The 23062-nt window shown below is 40.9% G+C and overlaps 1 protein-coding gene across 1 annotated transcript in view; it reads left to right on the forward strand.

Annotated features, from left to right (window-relative positions):
• The window catches only part of TMEM38B (transmembrane protein 38B), a 47676-nt gene extending 24970 nt beyond the window's left edge, over window positions 1-22706 (forward strand). Inside the window, exons 3-6 of the mRNA XM_020801461.3 lie at window positions 9276-9460; window positions 13801-13888; window positions 18419-18536; window positions 20461-22706. Of these exons, the coding sequence (XP_020657120.2) occupies window positions 9276-9460; window positions 13801-13888; window positions 18419-18536; window positions 20461-20670 (601 nt within the window). The 3' untranslated portion in view covers window positions 20671-22706. The remainder of the gene's footprint in view (window positions 1-9275; window positions 9461-13800; window positions 13889-18418; window positions 18537-20460) is intronic.
• The last annotated feature ends 356 nt before the right edge of the window (window positions 22707-23062 follow it).

Genomic DNA, 23062 nt, shown 5'->3' on the forward strand with positions numbered 1-23062 from the left:
CCTCGTGGCATGGTCCACAATGGTGAGAATGAACCGGTTCCCCCTCTTTGTGGCCTTGGGCAAAGGTCCCACAATATCCACTCCTATACATTTGAACGGGGTGTCAATCACAGGCAAAGGGCACAACTTCGCTTTGGTCCTGTCACGGTTATTCCCCTGCCTCTGACACACGTCACATTGTTTACAGAACTCCTTGATCTGCTTCCCTATTTCAGGCCAGTAAAAATTTTGTGTGATTCTTTGCTGTGTTTTGTTCACCCCTAAGTGCGCAGCAAACATGTCAGAGTGCCCCCTTTGTAAGATCATGGGGCGATACTTTTCAGGTACCACTAGCTGACTTCTGATCCCATCTCCCCCTTTTGAGATATTCATCAGGGTCTCTCTATATAAAATTCCCTTTTTCTCGCGAAATCTCGCTGGGGTTTCAGGTGTTAGCTGGGTGTCTGTCACCTTTTCAAAACACTTTCGGAGAGTGGCGTCTGCCTTTTGCTCTTGGCCAAATTTGCTGTCTGTGGCTAAGGTTTCTGCCACGGCTTCGGGACTACCCTCATTTGCTTCAACCTCGGGCTCTTCAGGACCCCCCTGAACTGTCCCCGTGGTAGCTTGTGAGCGTGTAATCACTAGCACCCTTTTCACATGTTCAGCCAGGTCATTTCCCACGAGCACGGCTGCTGGCAGAGTCGATGAAATCGCTAGCCGCCAAACTCCCCTCCAGCCTTGAAAGCTCACAGGTACCTCAGCTACTGGCAGTGAGATCACCTGCCCCTCAATCCCTGCCACCTTCAGGCTCTCATTTGGGATTATATACTTCCTAGGAATAATGTCTGGATGGCACAGGGTCACCTGGGAACAAGTATCCCTTAGCCCCCTATACTGATGGTCAAGTATTCCTACGTCCACCCCTGCGGTCTCAAACAATTGTGAATCTGTCCTAACTAGTAAGCAGCGCTTGACCTCCACAAGAGGACCATTTTCCCCAGCCTGAGCAGCAGATGTAACTGGTCCAGATTGAGTAGCCATGGCAACAGGCTCCCTCAGTGGCAAGGAGCTTTGCTCTGTCTGGACACAGAACACAGCTTTTGGCTTGGTTCCACTCAAATCGTGAGGCAAATTTCCCTTTAGCTGCTTTAATTTCTCACACTCTGAGATTAGATGGCCATTTCTTTGACAGAAATAACATTTTCTGCTGTACTTGGGGTCTCTCTCATCTGGTTTTGGTTTTCCCTCCAAAATCTGAGGTCTTGGTGGTTTCATGTCTGAGGGCTTCCCTTCAACATGGGCCCCTCCCCCTTGCTGGTTTTTCCCTGGTCCCTGAGAGTACCTGCTGTAGGTTTCTTTGGGCTTACCCACAGATTTCCCCTCAGCACCTAAGGGCTTTCTTATTTGGGAAATAAAATCTGCGATCTCTGCCGCTTCTGCCACCGATTTAGGTTTCCTCTCCCTCACATGGAACTTTAGTTCCCCATGCAGGACTGAATAAAACTGTTCCCACGCTATCAGGTCTTTGAGCTGCTGGAAGGTCTCTGTCCCCTCCTGAGACAGCCATTTCTCTAGCAACCTCACCAGTTGAGCCCCCACTTGGGTAAAAGTCTGCTCTGGTTTTTTTGTGAGTGACCTGAATCTTTGCCTCAGCTGTTCAGCATTTATCCCATGTCGGGCAAACACCAGTTTTTTAAACTCAGCGAAGTCTTTCAGCAGTTCCACTGGCATCTCTGCATAGACTTCTGCCAGGCTGCCACTGATTAACGATCGCATAATGGTCATCTTCTCAGTTTCCCTTACTGAGAAGTCCACAAACGCTCTTTCCACGAGGGAAAAGAACACCTCAGGGCAATCTCCCTTGTGGTACACAGGGAATTTCTTCAGGTCAGTTTTAGACAGGCTGCCTTCCCCATTCCCTGGGTTCACCTCATTATTATTGTTATTCCTATTTCCACTCATCATCTCCAGCTTCTTCAGCTCAAACGCCATTTTTTCTAACTCAAATTGTCTCTCTCTTCCTGTTCCATTTCAAATCGTCTTTGTTTCTCCCTTTCCCTCTCCTCCATTCTTTCTCTCTCTAATCTTTCTTCTTTTTCCATTTTCTCTCTCTCTATTTCAAATTTTCTCTGCTTCTCTCTTTCCCTTTCCTCCATTTCCCTCACCCTAAGCTCATGCTGTTGGGCTAGGAGCATTCTTCTGAGTTCTGAGGTCAGTTCTCCCGTGCTCTCATCCTGCACTGAGCCAAATTCCTCCTCAGAACCTTGGTCTCCCTGTGGTTCTCTCACTTCCCCCATTTCTGCCATCTGGCTTCTAGTCAAGGGCATAATCCCCCCCCAGAACAGGCTGCCTTCAAAAGTCAAGCCTCAAAATAAAACGACGACTTTTTTCCTTTTGCCTCAGAAACAGCCTTCTATAGACTGCTGCTGTTCCTTCAGCACCAACTTGCAACTGTTGCCAGGCAGAATCCACCCCCTCTGCTAGGCCTCTCAGCAGACAGGCTAGATCACTGTTACTTCACGCAGCTTTGCCTCAGCCCTTTCCCGCCAAAACAGGTTGCCTCAGAGCTCCCTAATCTAGTCCCCCCAATCCGAGTGTGCACATTCTTCCACTAGCCTACCTCCCCGTGAGGTAAGCCTAGAAGATTACCTACGCGCCCTCAGATTTTCCCTGACTAGACCCCCCTTGCTCTGGGCACACTTGCCAAGGCTTTGCTGGACCACTGGACAACTGGACCAGTCGTATCCCACACGCTGGACACCAATCAATGTGACAACCCCAGACCTACTGGAGTATGCCACCATGTATTTATGCTGCCACCAACCATTCCCTATAAGGAGTCACACAGACCAGGAATGGATTTTACTAAACAAAAGAACAAGGTTTATTGAAATAACAAACAGGGTACATAAAAGAATCAGGTAAATAGGATAATGTAACGTGGCATAACCCCAATCACACACATACAACAGCTTGGTTCCCACTGAACCCTTTAAGGTAACGCACAGACCCTGAACCTATCAGTTCTGGCTACCTAGAAAGAAACCTGAACCTATCAGGTATGTACTAACTGACACACAGTTGTACCCAGTCTGATACACAGACTCCAACTCCTAACTCTCCACACAAGCTCCACATATATACACAGTTCAGCTCCTCCCCCCTGATGTCCCGCCTTCCACTCCCCATAGGATGGAACTTTCCCTCCAAACCCATGACAGACAGGTACCATCAGTGCTGTATGTGACAATTGTATATTCTGTGTTCTCCCATCCTCAATTTTTTCCCCTTTCCCCCCACTTCCTTTTACCTTTTGTACTCCCTACTCTATTCCTAGTAGTTAAAAAAATATTTAAAAAAGAAAGAAAGAAAGAAAGAAAGAAAGAAAGAGAATGATTGGCCTCACTTACTATTTTTTATTTGGAATCCAGCACAGGCTGAAATATTTATCCTCAAAGGAGGCTTTTCAAATGGGAAAAACAGTGACTTTGTTATAAACTGAACATGTGTGCTACAGGCTTGCCAAGCAGGCTGTGGCAGGGGCAAGGGAGAATTACACGTCGACAAAGGTTCACAGCTATTGTGGAAGGAGTAAAAAATAAAATCACACACACAAGGTTTGCTTTAAAGAAAGTAATGGAGTGACAGTCCTCTAGAAAGGGAGACATTTTTGCCATGTACCTCCAGGGAATTAACATACAATTTTGTAAGGCATATTCAGAGTATTTCTGCATTACAGAAGCACACAGCAGTTTTGTTTGTTCCAGCCCTGGGTGCTTTCAGTAAACATTTTCTCAGGATTTCTGACACCAGGCTCCTGACACAGTTTTCAAAATGGAGATCAGCTCCAGGTCTGGGGCAATCTGAACTTTTCATCCTGTCATTCAGGACCCAATTTAATTTTTAACTCTTTTCTGGATGAAGAGTGATTTATGCTCACAATGGGATTCTGTGTCTGGGTGTAAAAAATATTTGAAAGGATATTTAAAAAGAATAAAGAACAAATATTCAAAAGCTCACTCACTTAAGCTGTGAAATTACTGTTTTTTGCTTTGTGGCTGCAAATGTTCTTATTCAATGCGAGCAAAGCTTTGGTGACTATATCCTTTCATAATTTCAACCAATGCATCTGTCTTGTTACAATACTGTTGTTTGCTAATTAGGAAAAAACTCTGAAGATGCTATATGCCATCAAAATACTTCTGATGTGTGATGACTATATGAGTTAATTACATCCAAAATGTCATAACATTAACAGCTCTGCTTACACCTTGGAAACCAACATTATCTCATGTTAGGTTGTTTTCTCTTTCTACTATGCCTTCTAGCAGTATTTCTTTTCCAGTGTGTTCAGGTCTCGCAAACTAACAGGTGTGGCTTCCTTTATTGAGACAATCTATCTCATATTCGGTCTACTCTTCATACTGCCCCCCCTTTTCCAGAAATATTGTGTTTTCTGGGCAGTCCTGTATTTTCATTACGATATTGATACCGATGACATTTCGGCGCCAGGTCAAAACCTTCCTGTTCCAAATGGCTTTTAACTGAAATAATATCAGCTGTAGGTCTGATGGCAATTTTTAGAATATATATTTTAACTGCATTTTAATTATTTGCCCTTTTATTTTGCCTTTTTATTGTATTTTAAATGCTGTAAGCCGCCCAGAGACCTTTGGGTAGTGTGGGCGGCATATAAGTTAAATAAATAAATAAATAAATATTCTCAGCTTACTCATTTTTGCTCTAGAGAACATTCAGACTTGATTTGATTGAGCACCCGCTTCTCTACCTTTCTAGTTATCTTTCATATCTGTATGGCTCTCCTCCAACACCACATTTCAGATGAGTTGATTCCCCCTCTCTTCATTCTTTCCTGTCTTTCTTTTACATAATGTATGATTTTGACCTTGGTTTCCAATGACAATGTTTACTAATTCCGAACTTTCTCTTAAAAAAAATAATAAAAAGATGAAGGAACATCCTTTGGAAAACATGCAAATAACAGGTTTGTAGAGCTTTGGTCTGGTATTGCTTTTCTTCAGATGTATAAAAATATTGACAACACAGACTTTATTATTTAAAAAGCTCAGGCTCAACACATTTCAGCTGTGGCCTTCTTTAGGAGCTAAGCATAAAATAAAAATATATATTAATTTAGCTGGGGACAGTTACAGCTCTTTTTTCTTAACTATACAGTTAATAGTATGAAATATTAATGAATATGCACATAACAAGACCAATAAACTCCTGTTATAGATTAATGACACATTTAAGACACATACCAAGCTTTTAGAACTTTAGCATCTAATTTGGTCTTTACCATCTCCAACGTTGATCCAAAGTGCAAATACAGAAGGAATGTTGTTGTTGTTTAGTCGTTAAGTTGTGTCCGACTCTTCCATGACCCCATGGACCAGAGCACGCCAGGCCCTCCTGTCTTCCACTGCCTCCCGGGGTTGGGTCAAATTCATGTTGGTAGCTTTGATGACCGTGTCCAACCATCTTGTCCTCTGTCTTCCCCTTCTCCTCTTGCCTTCACACTTTCCCAACATCAGGGTCTTTTCCAGGGAGTCTTTTCTTCTCATGAGATGGCCAAAGTATTGGAGCCTCAACTTCAGGATCTGTCCTTCCAGTGAGCACTCAGGGTTGATTTCCTTTAGAATTGATAGGTTTGTTCTCCTTGCAGTCCAGGGGACTCTCAAGAGTCTCCTCCAGCAACACAATTCAAAAGCATCAATTATTTGGCGGTCAGCCTTCTTTATGGTCCAGCTCTCACTTCCATACATCACTACTGGAAAAACCATAGCTTTAACTATGTGGACCTTTGTCGGCAAGGTGATGTCTCTGCTTTTTAAGATGCTGCCTAAGTTTGTCATTGCTTTCCTCCCAAGAAGCAGCCATCTTTTAATTTCATGGCTGCTGTCACCATCTGATTATATTGTTGGCTAGAGTTGTATCTTAATTCAGTTCAAACCTAGCTAAGATTGATCTCTGCTCCTTTTTGGGGATTGATTCACAAAACAGGTTGACTCGCTTGCTCTTTACTAGGTGGTAGGATGGCCGCTTACATAATGTCAGTAAATAAGAAGCGTTTTCCCGTGAAAAGACAGTACAGATGTGCATAAAATGTTTGTATTGTAGTTTACATGAATAGCTGACTGGTAGCTATGTGATGGTAGCAGAGGCAGAGGCTGGGAGTTCAGTTCCCCCCACTGTGCCTGCTGGGAGATAAGCCAGCCTGAGTAGCCTTGGGCAAGCTGCACAGTCCCAGGAAGAAGAGAATGGTGCACAGACCCCTAGAGGAAGAGAATCGTGAACCACTTCTGAGTTCCTGGAAAACCTTGGAAAGGGTTCACGGTAAATCAGAATTTATTGGACATAATTATTATTATACGGGTAGATGGATAATTTGAAAAAATTACAGCCATTTTAATAGATATATAATCTGTCTCACTTTAGTGGGGGCTGACTGTGACCAGATGACCTGTGTGCCAGCACAGTCTGCTGTTTAAGTGGAAACATAGGACCATTTCAAGCCCTCTGCTCTTCTTTCTTAAGACTTTTTATTTTTCAGATCAGTTTTGACCTGGGCAGCTGTTCAAATAGAGAATTTTTGACTTGGCGAAGATTGTTCAAGTGTGTCAATTTTTTTCCCGTCAGCTTTCTTCACTGTCTCGTTTTCACACTCATACATGGTGACTGGAAATACAAGAGTGTGGATGATTTTTGGCTTCTTCTTCAGTGAGACATCCCTACATTATAATGTTAACGAGGACCAGTCCCTTTACTCTGTGTGTATATGTGATGGATTGCCTGGCTCTTGGTAATAACATAGGCTTCATGACCTTTAGTACAGTATTTTAAAGAACAAAATTAGTCATAAGAAAATACTTTGAAGGCCTTGCTTCTCTGCTGTTCAATATTTTGTATATCCATTGACTTTCTAACCAGAAAACCATTCCCTTTCTTCCTCCAAAACAGTACACAAGAAATAAGGCCTGTTGAAATGTGGATAAGAGGACAAGAGAGTTTCCTTAAAATAGAAGAAAGGCTAGGAAGATCACAAGCAAACGAATCACAGATCAGCTGGCATCCATGTGATGAGTGCTCAGTGCCTATTTCTACCTGCCAGCCAGCTTCTTGATATGACGGTTCAATGATTAGAATGTTGGACCATAATTCAGGAGTTCTTGTGAAGAAAGTTGTGGGAGGAAGGACACATATACCACCTCATACTAGTTGGAGGAAAGTCATGATATAAGTGTAACTAATAAATTATACAATTTATAAATAAAACTAAGACAGGAGCAAAGACCATTGTTGTTCAACTGGGACTCCCGTCAACTCCTAGTGTAAAAGCTGACTCATTTAGGAATGTTTTACAGTATCGGAATCTTGTTTATTTTTCATGGAATGTTCTTTTCTTTCATTTAAAAAGTGCTTAGTTAAAGACATTAATTAAGAGATCTCATTTTTTTTTTAATTTAAAGCCATGCCAGAGGATTCCATACAATATGAAAAGAAGTTTTTGGGCCATTGAGCAAGCTGTCAAAGCTTTGGATTCTATCATTCTTGTCAGCTAGTGACATCTACTGGCATCTATTGGAAATCATTATTTTTTTCAAAGAAAGTATTCTTTTATAATTGTCTAATGGTGTAGACTCAAACACTGTACACTTTTCCTTAGATCGGAGGACATAATAGCAAATCTGCTACAAAGCAGATGCAGATAGGTTTACTGTGCGTTGTGAAAGTCTTATGAATAAATAGTGGGGTTTTGTGATATGTCTATAGCAGTGGTTCCCAACCTTGGGTTCCCAGATGTTTTTGGACTAAAACTCCTTGAAGCCTTCACCACTAACTGTGCTGTCCAGGATTTCTGGGAGTTACAGTCCAAGAACACCTGGGTTACCCAAGGTTGGGAACCACCAGATTAAAGGATCTCTTGCTGAGGACTGGGGAACTTGAAAGAGGGACTCCCAAATCTCTGATGAGTAGCTTCGTAATTTAATGTTGATATCTAACTTTAAAGGCAACCTGGAGGAGATGGCAGGAATGGTGTCCCAAACCACCAGCTCTTGTTTTCTAAATCACTGCTTTCCCATCTTAGTTCCCAGGTGTTGCGGGACTATAACTTCCACAGCCCTTAATTGTTGATGCTGACTGATGGATTCCTGAGAAGTTGAAGTCAGTGAGTGGCCACCTCAGGACACAATAACTCTGACTCATCTGCACATTAAGGGTTTCAGGTTGCAGCATTCCCACCCCCTTTTTTTCCCTGTCTGATTGAGATTATCTCAAGCCAGGGGGCAAAGAACTGGTTAACCAGCTTTCTTGTGCATGTTTTTGTGTTTTATGGTGGATGAACGTAACTTTCAAAAAATGAAAGGGAGGGAGGAGTAATCAGAGATGGAGAAGAGCCTGGTGAATGTCGACTTAAGGAAATAATTACTCATCAAATCATAACACCAGTGAATGTGCTATTTTGGGCCCCTCTGCAGGAGAGAAATCACACATACCCCTTGTAATATTTTCAGAAATCTACCTTGCATGACTGTTCATTTCTTGATCGTGTATTTTAAATATTTTTAGACAATTTGCTAAGGACTAACCTCGAACATAGGAGGTTTTCTCCATATGAATATAGAATCACAATAATTAATAAAAACACGACCATCAAGAAATAATGCAAACAATATTTTTAAAATCTACCTTATATCCGAAGATACTATTAATCCATGCATGCACTCGTTTATATACTGCCCGAGTAGTATAGAAATACTACTGGCAGTTTAAAAGATTAAAAATTAAAACCCCCAATGCCCTGCAGTAACAACAGACATGTAAATATACTGATAAGCAAACAATTAAAACCAAATCAACACTCTTTTACTCCTCCCTCTAGTTTGTGTGTACACATACATGTATACACTTGCACACATAGTCAAAAGGGTTGTATCGTGCTTGTTGTTTATGTACATGGAACTTCTCACAGCAGAAGGCCTCTCTGATTATCGTACAAGCTGCCATTTGTATGTGACCAGCATGTCATCAGATTGCTTTGGCAATACCTACAGTGGTAGTTGCACATGTTTAGAAACATCATACAAGTTGCTAGCCAAAATGTATATATACAGTATCATGTAAGTAACTGACAGCTCCATTGTTATTTTTTTTTATAATTTGTTTTTACAGAAAGTTCTATGTTCGTTTCATTTTTTACTGCAGGCTTTGGTAACAAACATCTTGAAAGAGCTAAATTTGAATCTTTTTTCCTGTTTTTTTAAATCCCAAAGGTATCTGATATTTTACTCTCCACGTGATCTAGCCTACTGCTGTTCTTCTTTTTTGCCTATACGACTGATGTTTGCAGGAATGAAGGAAGTGACTAGAACATGGAAAATAACAGGTGGAATTGCCCATGCACACAGCCATTATAAGAATGCTTGGATAGTCATGATAGCCATTGGCTGGGCCAGAGGTAAGGTGTTAAACTTTTTAATTTTTTTTGGGGGGGGGACTTTTACTGTCTTAAATAGGGAAACTTTGGAGAACAGTACATACTTTAGTCTTTAACTGTCTCAGAAGAAATACCGATTTATATCTAAATTGATAATGCCCCTCTTGCTTCTGGGCTGCTCCTCAGAGTCATGAAGCCCAGTCTAACCAACGTTTTTGTCAGAGTTAAGTCCCACTGATTTCTCAGGAAGTGTAATCAAAGTTTCAGCTTTAGTCCTGTGGAGCTGTTCCTGTGGCTTTTGAAAAAGGAATCTTGGCTTAGCTTTCAGTTCTGGAGGCTGAATCTGCACTTGGGTGAAACCATGCTGTGTGTCCTGATCCCTGGAAAACCTACCTACTTCATCATAAATCCTGTCTCAATTTTATAAGTCCCATCTGTCTGTGCCAGTTGTAATCATGGCAAGAACCTTTTCATTGGTCTGTTTCTCTCTCTTATTTGTAAGTATATGTCTAATTCATTGATGTTTCTGAGAGTGGGGCACAGTTGATAAAATCACATCAGAAGAATCTAATAGAATTTAAACAAAATAGTTTACAAACAGTTTAAATTAACTTAATAGTTGAAATACAGTGGTGCCTCGCTTGACGACGGTAATTTATTCCACCAAAATCGCTGTAGAGTGAAAACGTCATAAAATGAAATAAAAGCCCATTGAAATGCATTGAAAACTGTTCAATGCGTTCCAATGGACTGAATAACTCACCGTCCAGCGAAGATCCTCCATAGGGGCAGCCATTTTCAGTGCCTGTAAAGCGAGGAATCCATCCAAAAACACAGCGGGGAGCCATTTTGAGCAGCCGGCGGCCATTTTGAAAACCCGACGATCAGCTGTTTTGATCGTCGTAATGCGAAGAATCGGTCCCCGAAGCAGGGAAACGATTGTTGCAAAGCGAAAAAAAAAAACATTAAAACATTGTTTTGTGATCGCAAAAACATCGTTGTAAAGTGGATTTGTCGTTATATGGGGTAATCGTTAAGTAGGGCACGACTGTAATTAAGAAGCAAAACTGCGAAGGAGCGGTGAAGGTGCTCCTGTGAAGACCAGGCTATGATTTCTCTGTTTCTCAGATGAACAGCCAGGTTTCAGCTGGGTGTTGAAATAAAGGCATTATTGAAAAAGTCCAAATGCGATGTTGTAGGTGAGAAGGCCCTCACCCATTTCTCCACATACAGCGCTCCTCTCGTTGGTACATAGAGGAGTCCCTACCCCTGTAGATCTTGATGACTGGTATGTAAGGAGACAAGTGTTTCTTAAGCTGTCAAGGCCCCCACCCGTCCAAGGCCTTGAAAGTTGTCATCACCACCTTGAACTCAGGTCAGAAGCTCATTACCCCCCAGCTCAGTACTAGATGGGTTCTGGAAAGTGTTTCTGCCAGCAGTCTACCTGCTGCATATTGCACAAGATTGATGTCCAAGGCGTCTTCAGAGGTAGTGCCACAAAGAGTATATTATGGTAGTACAAATGGATAGTTACCAGGGCATAAATTACTGTGGTCACATTGTTCTTGTCTAGGACTAGCCATAACCAACAAAGCTTGCTCCAGGCACTCTGAGCCACCATATCCACTTGTGCCTCCCTTGACAGAGATAGATCCAGGAGTATCTCTACACTATGTACCTGCTCCTTCAGGAGTAGTACAGCCCAATTCAGAACAGATTGCCTGCTTAATGGCAGGACGTGGGAACTACCAAACCACAGTGTCTCTGTCTTGTCTGGGATTCAGCTTCAGTTGACTGGTCCTCATCACTCCCATTATTTGGTCCAGTACCTGCATATCCTCATCTGCCACCATGACAAGGAGAAGTGCAGTTCAGAATACTGATAGCACCTAACTCTCAAATGCCTGCCAATGTTACACAGCAGCCTCATATTACATAGGGTTAGTTATCCTTATTAACCAGAGGGTTGGGGAGGTGAGAGCAAAAGATGAGCACAGTAACAGTGTCTCACTTCCATTCCACAGAGCCATTCCAGAGCTGGTCTGTTGCTTTGGTCGGAGAAGATAATTTTCATACTGCAAAATCCTTAATCATCTTCTTTAAAAACATGATTTTATAGAAATCTAACTAAATATTTAAAAAGGAACAAATGCTAGTTATTTATAATTAAAGGGCATAATGACTTCCCACAATTATGGGGCTCTCCATTTGAGTGTAAATATATCCCAATTCTTGAAAAAAAATTACATTTCACATTATAGTTCTCATAATCCTCCAGTGAACAAGACCAGTGGAAGTGATGGTTGAAGGTTTCTGGGAGTTCTGATTGGGTGTTCTAATACTCAGATGGAAATGCTTAACATAAATTAGCCTTGTGAACAAGATGCTTATCCTTCCTTCTTACGCACTACCCATATGGAATAAAGTTTGGCCAAGAAAAAAAAAGAATACCACAATTCTGTAAAACCTTCTCACACAGCTTAAGTTTATTTCCAACATATTTATCTAGCCAGATCACAATCTACATAGCTAAGATACAGACCAGACTTTTGATCAGTTGTGCATCTTCATGAGGCAGTACATGTACAGTTTTCCTTGTCCTGCCAACTTACGTGCACTGGAAAAAGCTCTCTTGACAAGAACAGATGATACGAATGTGAAAAAAGTTTGACTGGAGGACCCCTAAAGAGAAAGATGTATATGTGGGGAGATGCACTCTGGCCTCACTGGATAGTGCCCTGTTGGCTAGTCCTATTACTACATACCCCACTGTCTCTTTTTGCTGGACTTTCACCAGGCATGAGAGGAAATCAGATTTTCTAGAAGGCACATTTCAGCTAAGGACTTCATCTGGTTTACCTGTAAGGCAGAATTCTGTCACAAACACAAAGAACTCAGCATTTTCCCTGGTGATCTCTGGCCTGCAGTAAGCCATGCCTTCTTTTGCCCTTGTTAAAAAAAAAAACAAAAAACCAGGGTTTTCCACTTTTGCAAGGGGATTGCAATTTTCCTCTTCTGCAAGTGGCAGCAGAAGAGGAACTGTGCATGGAAAGGATAATTTTGTACATGACTTAGGATTTCAGAGGATACTGAGCTATCTGCATAGATATTGTGTGTGCTCTGGTACATGAACATGGTCATGGAGACTAACCACGTGGGGAGCGGTGAAGCAAAAGTGGCAGAGCTGAGACCTTTGCAGAAGGAAACAGCTCTGAACTGTGTCATCTAATTGGTTAACCCACTATTCACAGTAATTTTGGGCCCAAGATTAATGAGGGTAGAGGCTACGTAGGACACAACACTACCTGTTCCTGGAGATGTCTAATCTGGTGGTGGTGATGCATGTCTTGTTTACATATTTTGTGCACTATTGCAACATGCTGTCTGCAGTGCTGTCTTGGAAATGTGTTCAGAAACGCTGGCACATCCAAATTCTGGTGCTACACAGTTGGCTGGGGCTGGTTTCAGGGAGCCAGTGGTTTTCTTTATGCAACACAATCACTGGGTACTTCTAGGCACAATTCAAAGTATTGGTTATGGTATATACAGCCTTATATGGTCCAGGCTATCTGAAGGACCACATTCTTTCCTGTGAGCATACCTGAGCTGCAAGATCTTTGGGGAAGGCCCTCATTGTGGTCTTCCCAAGAGAAGGGCCTCCTTAATGCCTGCTCTCTAGGTTGTGCAATTCCCTGCCAAGAGGTGAAGTACTAGGATTATCCAAAATCTGTTGTTTCTTCACTGGAAGGCAAAGACTTTTGTAGTGAAACAAGCTTTTAGTAGCTAAAGTGGATAGTGAGAAGATGGACATTTAATTTCCATGGGTGAGATCTTTAACAACATCAAAATGATTTAGTTGCTTTTAAAGTTGTTCTAATTAATTTCTTTAAAAAATGTATTATTTTTGTTGTTTTAAGTTATCCCGAGTCCCTTGGGGGGCAGGGGAAGGGCTGTATGAATAAAAATAAGTGTTTCTTCTCAAACTTACTCATTTTTCACTAAATGGAATAGTTATGAATTCTGAACTCCAGAGTGCCAAGTGATATTGGCTACTCTCTGCATTTCTTCCCTTTGTTCCATTTTGACAGAATGTAACATGATTCCGTTTGAAATATTTCACCAGAAATATTAGGGCTTGCCCTCTCAGAAGAAGATGCTTTCTAAAGAGCCTCAAATTGAGGATCCAATTTCACTAACTGTAAAGTAGGTCATCACATTTATGTCTCTAACTTGAGGGCCCTATCTTGTTCCTCTTGAAAGTAATGTGACAATTTTTCAGTTGTCCTAACTAGAGGCAGGATTGAGTGCCTCAGACCCTTTGAACCAATTTACACATGCAATCATTTTTTATTGAATTATAGGAGCTGGTGGCGGCCTAATATCCAACTTTGAACAGTTGGTGAGAGGCGTGTGGAAGCCTGAAACTAATGAACTGCTGAAGATGTCCTAGTAAGTTGGTGAATAACACATCACAATTGTCACAGTTCTGGGAATGTTCCTGTCCTTTGTACTGCAGGATGTGTGTGACTAGCTCTTCAGTAACATGACTCTTTAAAAGCGACGCTATAAAACGGCGTGTTTCAGATTTCCTGTCTTGAAGGGGACACTTTCTGCGCCAGGTGCCTGCCCCGCCACCACTAAGCTTCAGCTGGGAAGCCCTTGCTCATTGTAGAGGTCTCTGGGAGATGACGTTGCGTGGCCCTATGGCTCTGCATCCCTTCGCAAGAGCTGTGCCAAATAAATTGACTCGTGTTCTGTGTGAATGGACTGCTCTGCTTTGTCCTCTCGGAAAGGGAGGAAGAGCTTTTATGTCACTTCTCTGCATGGTGCTGTATTCTATTAGTTTTTATTGGCATTACCATTATGAGATGAGACAGTGGGGAGATTTCCTCTTGTTTCTTAACCAACGCACGCTCTCCTGGAAAAAAAGCTTTGGTGCCACTTGCGATCAGCAGCCCAGGGGCCCATTTCCTTTACTTCAGGATTGTCATCTTGGGCCTGTTATCATTATCCACCACCACCAAGACTTGCTGCCCTGCCTTGACCCCATCTTGTCAGAAACCTATGGCCTGCTCTTTTTCCCCTCCGTTACCTCCCATTCTTATCTGTAACACCCTTAGAATGGTATCTTGCAAAAAATTGGTAACTCTGTGAGTAACTCATGCTGAATTCTTATAGACATTTGCCACCATGTGACCCCTTTCCCTCCCGAAAACTGGGGGAGAGAATCATCCAAGGAAAGGGAGGAGCATCTTATTCACTTAGAGATCATGAAAGCTTTAGGCATCCTCTGGCTTCAGGGAGAGCTGAAGTTGATGAGGGAGCTATTGCTCCACCCCATAGAACTAAATCTTGCAGGCCATTGTAGAGTTTGAGCTTATCTCAGATTCCTTCCAAAGTAGCAATGCTTGGGAAATGAGCCGAGAAAAAGAAATTTTGGGGTTCAAGATAGACAAGTTGATTATGGTGATGGGTGAGCTTGATCTAGAAATAGGCATTCAGTGTGCTCACAGATGCCTTGAGTGAATCAGATTTCCAGCTGTTTATTATTTATTTGACTTTCTGGTGGATTTTGAGTCATAGCTGCTGCTTTGATTCAAGTTTGTAATGTATCTTTTCATTGGTAGCTTATAAACATTTCCCTCTGTGATTGGATGCCCTGTTAAGAAGCCAAGATAACCCCATGGTGTCAGTTGCAATAGGAAGAGTATGCTTTAAAGAAACCATGAAAGAATAACCAAAGCAGCAATTTGAGTGCAGGATGGGAACAAAGATGTAGCCTTGACTTTCATTCTCTGCTTAAGAAACCGTGGTGTATTAAGCGGCTGTTGTTACATTTGCACTGATCTACTCTTTAACTTATCTGAAGGGCCTTTTGCCCACAACCTTCCATATTAGATATTAAGTTACAATTCCCATCATCCCCTGACATCAGCCACAATGGATGGGACTGATGGTGATGAAAATGGAGTAACATCTTCAGGATTCCAGGAATCTTGGCTCTCGCTTCATGTTTGGCCTATCAAGTGAGACATAAACAGTAGCATATGCTTTTCCTTGTTTTCACGTAAGTCAATAATGCTAGCCATAGGGAACTGTGTCAGCATTGGGGTTGTGCATGACAAGAATGGTAAAGAGCAGCACAGTCTTCTGGCCAGTCCAGCCAAAGGCACTTGGACTGTTAGGAACGTGAGGCGCACAGTAGGCATGCTCAGTCTCGGAACCAGATCTACTGTATAGGGCTTCCTGTTACAAAAGGAACAGCTGTTGGTCACTCCTAGAAGTGGAAAGTAAAGTAAAACTTGATGCCAGAATTAGAGTATTAAACTTAACCTGCCCCTTTCTCGTTCCTGATAGCAACTAGCTGACTGAATTCGGGCAAGTGATTGCAGTATTCCAGCCCCAACTCCACTTATATGTTCACAGTTACGAGAGCTTGGAAAAGTTACTTTTTGGAGTACAACTCTCACAACCCTCCACCTGCTAGCTGTGCTGGCGAGGAGGGGGGGAGGGTTCTGCGAATTATCATCCCGAAAAGGACGACATCTGAGCGTTGAGACAAAGCCTGCCTATTCTAGGAAAGGACACTTCACTAGTTTGTGAAACACACCTACTGCAATGCTCAGCTAACATTCATTAGCAGGGAGAGGGCTAGATATTTGAGGGGGTGAGAACTTGCCGTGAAGTCATCTACTTCAGGATGCTGTAAAAAAAAAAGTGCCACCATCACAGGGAGAATATTGCTTGAATTACTGCTTTCGGTTTTGGCTTGCGGAAACTTAAATTGGGAATGCTAAATCACTCCTAATTTAACTGCTGGCGTAGGAAGTAAAGACTGAAGGCAGCTGGCAAGCCACATCCAACTGCTGTAAAAGGGGAAACAGACTCACGGTGGGCATTTTAAAATCCCTTTGCCCTTCCTCTGCAGCTTCCTGAGATGCTTTTTTGTGGAAATGATTATTTTGAAAACAAGGTTGTGACTTCTAGTGTGAGGAAAGCAGCGGGGAAGCCAAACCACTTCGGCACCCTGCTTTCACGGCACTATCCCAGGTAATAAAGAATGACAGGAGAGAAATGGAAGCAGAGCGGCTGTCCGCAATAGGCTTTGTTAGTTCTGTGCCCCTGAATCCTGCCCAGCATTTGTTGTATCAACCATCTGGGGGAGGGTGTCTTTTTGTGTGTGTGGGCTATTATGACTTAAATCTTTCTGCTATGTTGACAAATAATTTCTATCGATGTAATTACCTTATAAATTTTATTTTCTCTGAAAAATGTATGCTGGCTGAGTTGAAATGGAGCTTTAATGTTAAAAGCCAGTAAGCTAAAGAAGATGAAATGGGAAATATTTATATGGAGCTTATTTTGTGGTGGCACATCAATGAACGGAGAGTTCTGGAGGGAGTAATAGCAGTCCAGATGTTTTGTGCATCAACCCCAAAAATCCTGGCCAACATAGCCAGTGGCAGTCTCTTGATTAGGGGTACTGTAACACATGGAGAGCCAAAGATCTCTGACGTGATTAAATAGTTACCTATTCATTGAAATAGATAAGCCCTGTTCCTAAACAAAATAAACCACATTCCTTGAAGCCAAACTCAGGTGAGATGGGAGGACCTGCACAGTAGTAAGAAAAAGGAAAATCCTAGCTTTTGTTGGACAGAATCCAAGTCTATTTTTCATACTAACTGCCAGATCATCCCTGACATGTTGTAGAGCAGGCAGCTGATGGATGATTTTTAGTGTTTAATTATTTGTTCTGTAATTGCTGAAGAATTGTGTCAAGGGGTCTGTTAAATTTAAAAACATTTCTGTTTCTGGGCTTGGGTGAACGTTCTGGGTCTGACACCTACTAAGTCCCAAAAAGTCTAGGTCATAAATAATTCAGCAGCTGTCATTAGGAAAAGCTTCTTTTGAGTTCTTTAGGTACCCAGGTGGGCTTGTATGACAATCTTCAATATATTTCTTTCATTCTTGATTGCCATCACACACCTAGTCCCAAGAAAGTATTGCAGTCATTGGCTTCAGTACTTACTTGGGAGTAGGTCCCGTTGAGTTGACTTGAGCTTACTTCTGGGTAGACATCAGTTTTACTGAGTGTGACTGCGCTATGAGAAATACCTCTGGATAGCCAACCAGTTAAAACTAGTCCATGTCAAGCAGTTGAATGGAATTTTGGTGGGCAGATTTCAGATTGATTTTTTGCTAGAATCCCAGAGTCTAAGCCATACAACTTGGAATTAGAGAATTCTTTGCCCAGGAAGTTATTTCACATAGCAAAACTGAGGGCCACCGACAGTCCTTCCACAAAACGATGAACTCGTGGATTATGCCAGGCTTTCTTCATGTCAGCAGTATTGTTTAGGATGATGGTTGATGGGATTTGTTTTTATAAAGTCCCCCTCCCTGTGGACTTCTAGGAAGCAATTAAAGGCATTGCTTTTCAGGGAGGCTTTCCACACTGACTCCACAGCTGACACCCCCCCCACACATTTTTTCCTTTCCCCTCTTCTTTTTTCCTCCATCTGCTCTGGGATTCGTTGGTGCTATCTGGGTTTTTTAAAGAGGTTATTGCTGTCGGTTTTAACATCTCTATTTCTGTTTTTGTTTTTTATTTTACGAGTTGTAACCCGCCCAGAGTAGTGCTATGACACTAAAGGGAGTGGCATACAAAATGAATGGATGAATGAATAGTTGGCAGCCAGACGTTCTGCAGAAATCTGGCAGTTATCCAGAAATCTGCCAATAGATCCAGACAGAAATCTGCCAATAGATCTACTTCTGGACTAGAGCTTTAGCTGGTCTGCTAATTTAAAGTCTGTGCCCTATTTGTAAATCGAAATTTCTCTCTGGCAGTGGTGATTTTTCATATATAAATTCTTAATATCTGGGTGGAGAGACATAGGAATTCTTTGCTTGAGAGGAGCACGTCCTGTCTTTTGTATTTATTAATTTAGTTTTGTCTCTGTGTTTCTATGCCAGCCCTGTGAAAGTCAGCTTGATTGGAGCAGTACTGTTCACGATGCAGCATATCTCTTTCCTTCCAATAGAAAAGCACAACCTTATGTTCTTCTACACTATCTTCTTGGTGGTTACAAAGGTAAGACTTTGAAAGTTCTTGGGTTTTGACAAGTCACATGGGCATAATGCATTTGGTACTGTGAATAACTTGGTAGTCTGCTGAGTAAACCTTGTGTGCTTTTATCTGCTGATGGCTGCATTTAAGGATGATCATATACTAGGAATGTCTGTTTAAAATGATATCAAATCAGTAGCATGGTCTTGATTTCAGATGAACCTTTTCCTTAGATCACAAGCAATCTGAAACAGAATGGTATCGTAACATTTTGAAATTGATGGTCCAGTGTTGTTTCACAGCTTTACAAGTTGTAAATTAGCTTGTTTTAGTTTGCAAACTGATTGTTGAAAGGTAAAAAAACAGACATTGATGGCATAGGTACATAACAAAGGAGCTGTAAAAATGCATCTATGAAGTTATAATGTTTTATTTTCTAACTGTGGACCTGCTATCTCTTCTATTTTTGTTCTCAATCTGTATATTTTAAATGACATTTGTGTATATTCCACATCTGTCGTCTGCAGCAAGGGGTGAGCAACTTCAGTGGGGCAGCTTCCACTCTCTGGAACCCACAATAGACTTCATCCCCTGAAAATTGAAACTAGAAATGAGTCGATCTTGTTTCATCTCCTCCCCACTTTGGGGCTTTTTTGGGGAAAAAAAGAGGAATGTTTTATAAGAGAATCGCACCTAACTAGAGCAGGGTGCTCCTTGTTCTTGCCATCTGAAGAAGTCAGCAGATTTTATGTGATGCTAATCCTGCCATGTGACTGTCTGTAGTCTTGGAGAGATGGAGGCAGACATGTTTTGGTAAATATTCTTCCCAGGACAACCCCCGTGGACTCTATATGACTAGTGCATATATGACCACCCACCCTTAAAGACATTGTGTCATGGCTAGGTGTTATGTGGTATTCATCATTCTACCTATAATCCTGGTGGCAAGGCCAGTTGAAGATTAGGAACACAGAAGCCTTGATTCTGTTTTTGGTTGCAGTATTTTCTTTTTTTAAAATTATTTTTTATTTCATAATACAAAAAAACACACCAAAGACACATATATAACAACAAAAATACAGAAAAATACAAATAATAGTGCTTATTATAAACTAAATTCTAACATGTACCCCATACCCACGGGACTCCATTTAATAATATTTTATTACAGATTACCTCTCCAAAATTGTATTGAGTATTCTTTAGAGGCTTTTCCCCTTCCTTTTACTAACACAAATTCTACAAATTTACCCCAAATATCATAAAAATTGTTAGAACTTATTTCCCCTCTTTTTATTTTAAGTTCCATAGTCAATTTATCATTTAATGCAATGTCCCATACTTCACAATACCAGTCTTCTATTTTAATATCATTTTTGTCTTTCCAAAATCTAGCTATTAATATTCTAGCACTTGTCATAAAATTGGTGATTAATTATTTTGAGTAATAATCCAAATCTGTGTAATTAAAAATTGACAATAAAGCAATTTTAGCATTAAAATCAATATCTTTACCAAGTATATCACACATTTCCTTAAAAATCAATTCCCAAAATTTTACTCCTGTAAAATTAAATATAATAAATCCAGCATACTCCAAAGCATGTTGGAAATGTGATGAGGAAATTGGTACGTATTTTCATATATGGTGGGAGTGTAAAGTGGTTAAAAAATTTTGGTTGCAGTATTTTCTGTGTGATTCCTTGGTGGTGGAAAATGACTACGCACAAACCATCTGGCAGCAACTGCACCATTACTCTGCCATGTGGCAAACATGGAGTTGTGTGTTGCCAACAAAAGCCTACATAAATATGAATTTTAGAGATGGAGGTCTTATGAACTGACCAGCAGTTCTGTATAAAGAATTTTTTTCTTTTTGTCAGAAAATGCTAGGTTGGTTCTTTCAGCCAATTGTGGTGCTGATGCCTTTGCTGTGTTTTTCTTGCAGGTAACCATGATGCTTACACAACGCCCAACTTCTCCATTTGCTCCAATTGAAAAGACACTGGCGTACCTCCTCTTTGGTTGGCAGCCAACTGACTCCAGAGGAAAGGGTGAGGCCAGAATACCTCATAATGGTGCTTCCTCGGCGGACCGGACGATGGGTGGAGAGACAAGCGGCAGTGCTAAAATGAGGCATTCAAAGAAAACAGAATGAAGCCACTGAGCACATGAGAGTGGCTGAAACCAGCGTGTTTGTATGTGCCTATCAATATTTAATGTTTCACTTTCCCAATGATGCGAAATGACACTTGCGTGACAAGAAACTGATCTCGCAAGAGGCCAGCTACAATAGCCTCTGAGTTCAGGACGACATGGCTAAGATGTTGTGTACAAACCACAGTTCAGTGACACTCTTGCCAGCTACACTGCCCACAGTTGTACTGTTCATGTTTGCTACTACTGCCGTGTGGCTATATGTAGCCTCTGATGTGAGTTTTTGTTGCTGTTGTAAATTAGAATTCGTATTTGGATATGATGAATCATGTTAGTTTTTTTCTAATGTAGTAATAAAGTAAGAGATTATATTGTGATTTGACTTATATAAGAAATTTTATTGTAGATGTTTTCTAACCAAGGAAACAAAACACTTAACAGCACCCTGCCACCCACCGAAAACCTTTAATAAAATATATTCTGGCAGCTGCAAAAGGTGACAGCCAGATTTGACTATTTTTGTTGATTATAACCTATCAGGACATGATCCTACAAGACTTGGGCACTTTTTAATTCAACAGGAGAGATTTATATGTACGTATTTTGTGACTACATCACACTTAGTTTTGACTGAATTATACCCTGATATTTAAGATTCTTAATAGCAGACATTTGCTTTCCTGATATTTTAATACACAATTTTTAAAATATAATTGAGCAATATGAACATTTTTGGTGAAAATTTAATATATTCAATGACTGAAAGGAACAATAATTAAATTCTGCTATGAAATTTTAAAAACAGCTTATGCCTCCAAAATGCCTTAATAATTGATCCACTGCTACTGAATTGTCTTGATGGCATACATTTGTAAGTTTTCACCTATGGCTGAAGTGACAAGACTTTCTTATAGGGTGTTTTTTCCCCACCACAGACCTTTCACACTAGTTTTGAATTTTGTCTATAACTCTGAACTATTTGGATATTGAATTGTAAACAAGCTTCACATTTGTTCTTAAAATTAGAAATGAAACATGATGAAACTGAATTCACATGCCTTGTGTTTTTGACTCCCCCTCCTGTTTTTTAGCCAGGAACTTATGCTAGGCCTATGCGTTATACAGGAGTTTTTTTTAATTAAGCAAAACTAGCATCTTAGACAGGTTTGCCTTCATCCCCCCCAACAACTTGGTATCTCAACTTAGCCAGTCAACTGTATGCCAGATTTGACCAAGTCATGGCTAAGGAACAGAACCTCTCTGGTCTGTCTAGCCAGGAATCTACCACACTTTTTCTTGCTTCCTGACTGCATCTGTAAAAATGGACTAGAAAATGCTAGTTTCTTGGCAGGGAAAAATAAAGCAAGTAGTCAGCAGCTGCACCATGCAGAGAAATTATTCCTTTCTCTACTTACCTGGCTGACCATAACAGTTTGTGCTGAACTTGGTAGACCCAAGTTGTATAGGCTTGGTTTACATTGTGTGCATAAACAAGACATAAATGATATTTATGTTTTTTTAAAGCATTTCGTATATTACAACAGAATCGCAAAGGGTGGGAAATTAAGACTGATCTCCCCCCCCTTAAAACCTGAGGCTTCAGTTTTATTTTTTTTAATTGGGCTGTTCTGGGAACTCATAACTTGGATAACGAGAAAATATGAGAGTTTCTCAAGGTTGTCTGCACAGCACTATAGTGAACTTTGGTTGGTAGAGAACGGAAATAAATATGAGACAAAGACAAACAACATGTTTCCTACATGTATAAATTTTGTGTGTATTGGTAACGTCACTGATACCTTTATATGACTGGGCCAAACAAATGTCTTGATGCTTTCTTGAACTGTACTTTTTGTAAGGTTCTGTTGTCAACAACTTAACAGAAATTGCACTGTAATTCTGTGGCACAGATTGATGTGAACATGTATTTATAATTGCTGTTTACTGATAATTTACTGTTGGAAAATAGTCAGCTTTCCATTTGGATGCTCTGTGCATTTAAAAACCCTGCTATTAAAAAAAGATGTGTGGGTCTCAGTGTTGTATCATGATGAGCAATGATACGTGGACATGAAATATTGGCTAGTTAATGACTTACTTGGAATATTAAGAAAAACAGAGAGGGAATTTGGAATATTCTTCTTTAGAATACTAGCATTATTCTTCAGTTTGGTTGTGTACGTTTTCATTGCAGTGTGCTTGTGCTAGTTTAGGCTCTGAAATTTGGTATATGTGACTGAAGGCATCTTTTATTTTCCTTTAGCTACAGCTTGATCTCGAAATATTTATTCAGACAACAAGTGTTGCACCGGACATGTGTTACCCAACTATCATACACTAGTTAATTATGTTCATGTTTGGGGAGCATCATGTTGACCCTGGCATCTATTAGA

This window comes from Pogona vitticeps, chromosome 2, assembly GCF_051106095.1.
Source record: "Pogona vitticeps strain Pit_001003342236 chromosome 2, PviZW2.1, whole genome shotgun sequence".
Taxonomy (NCBI): domain Eukaryota; kingdom Metazoa; phylum Chordata; class Lepidosauria; order Squamata; family Agamidae; genus Pogona; species Pogona vitticeps.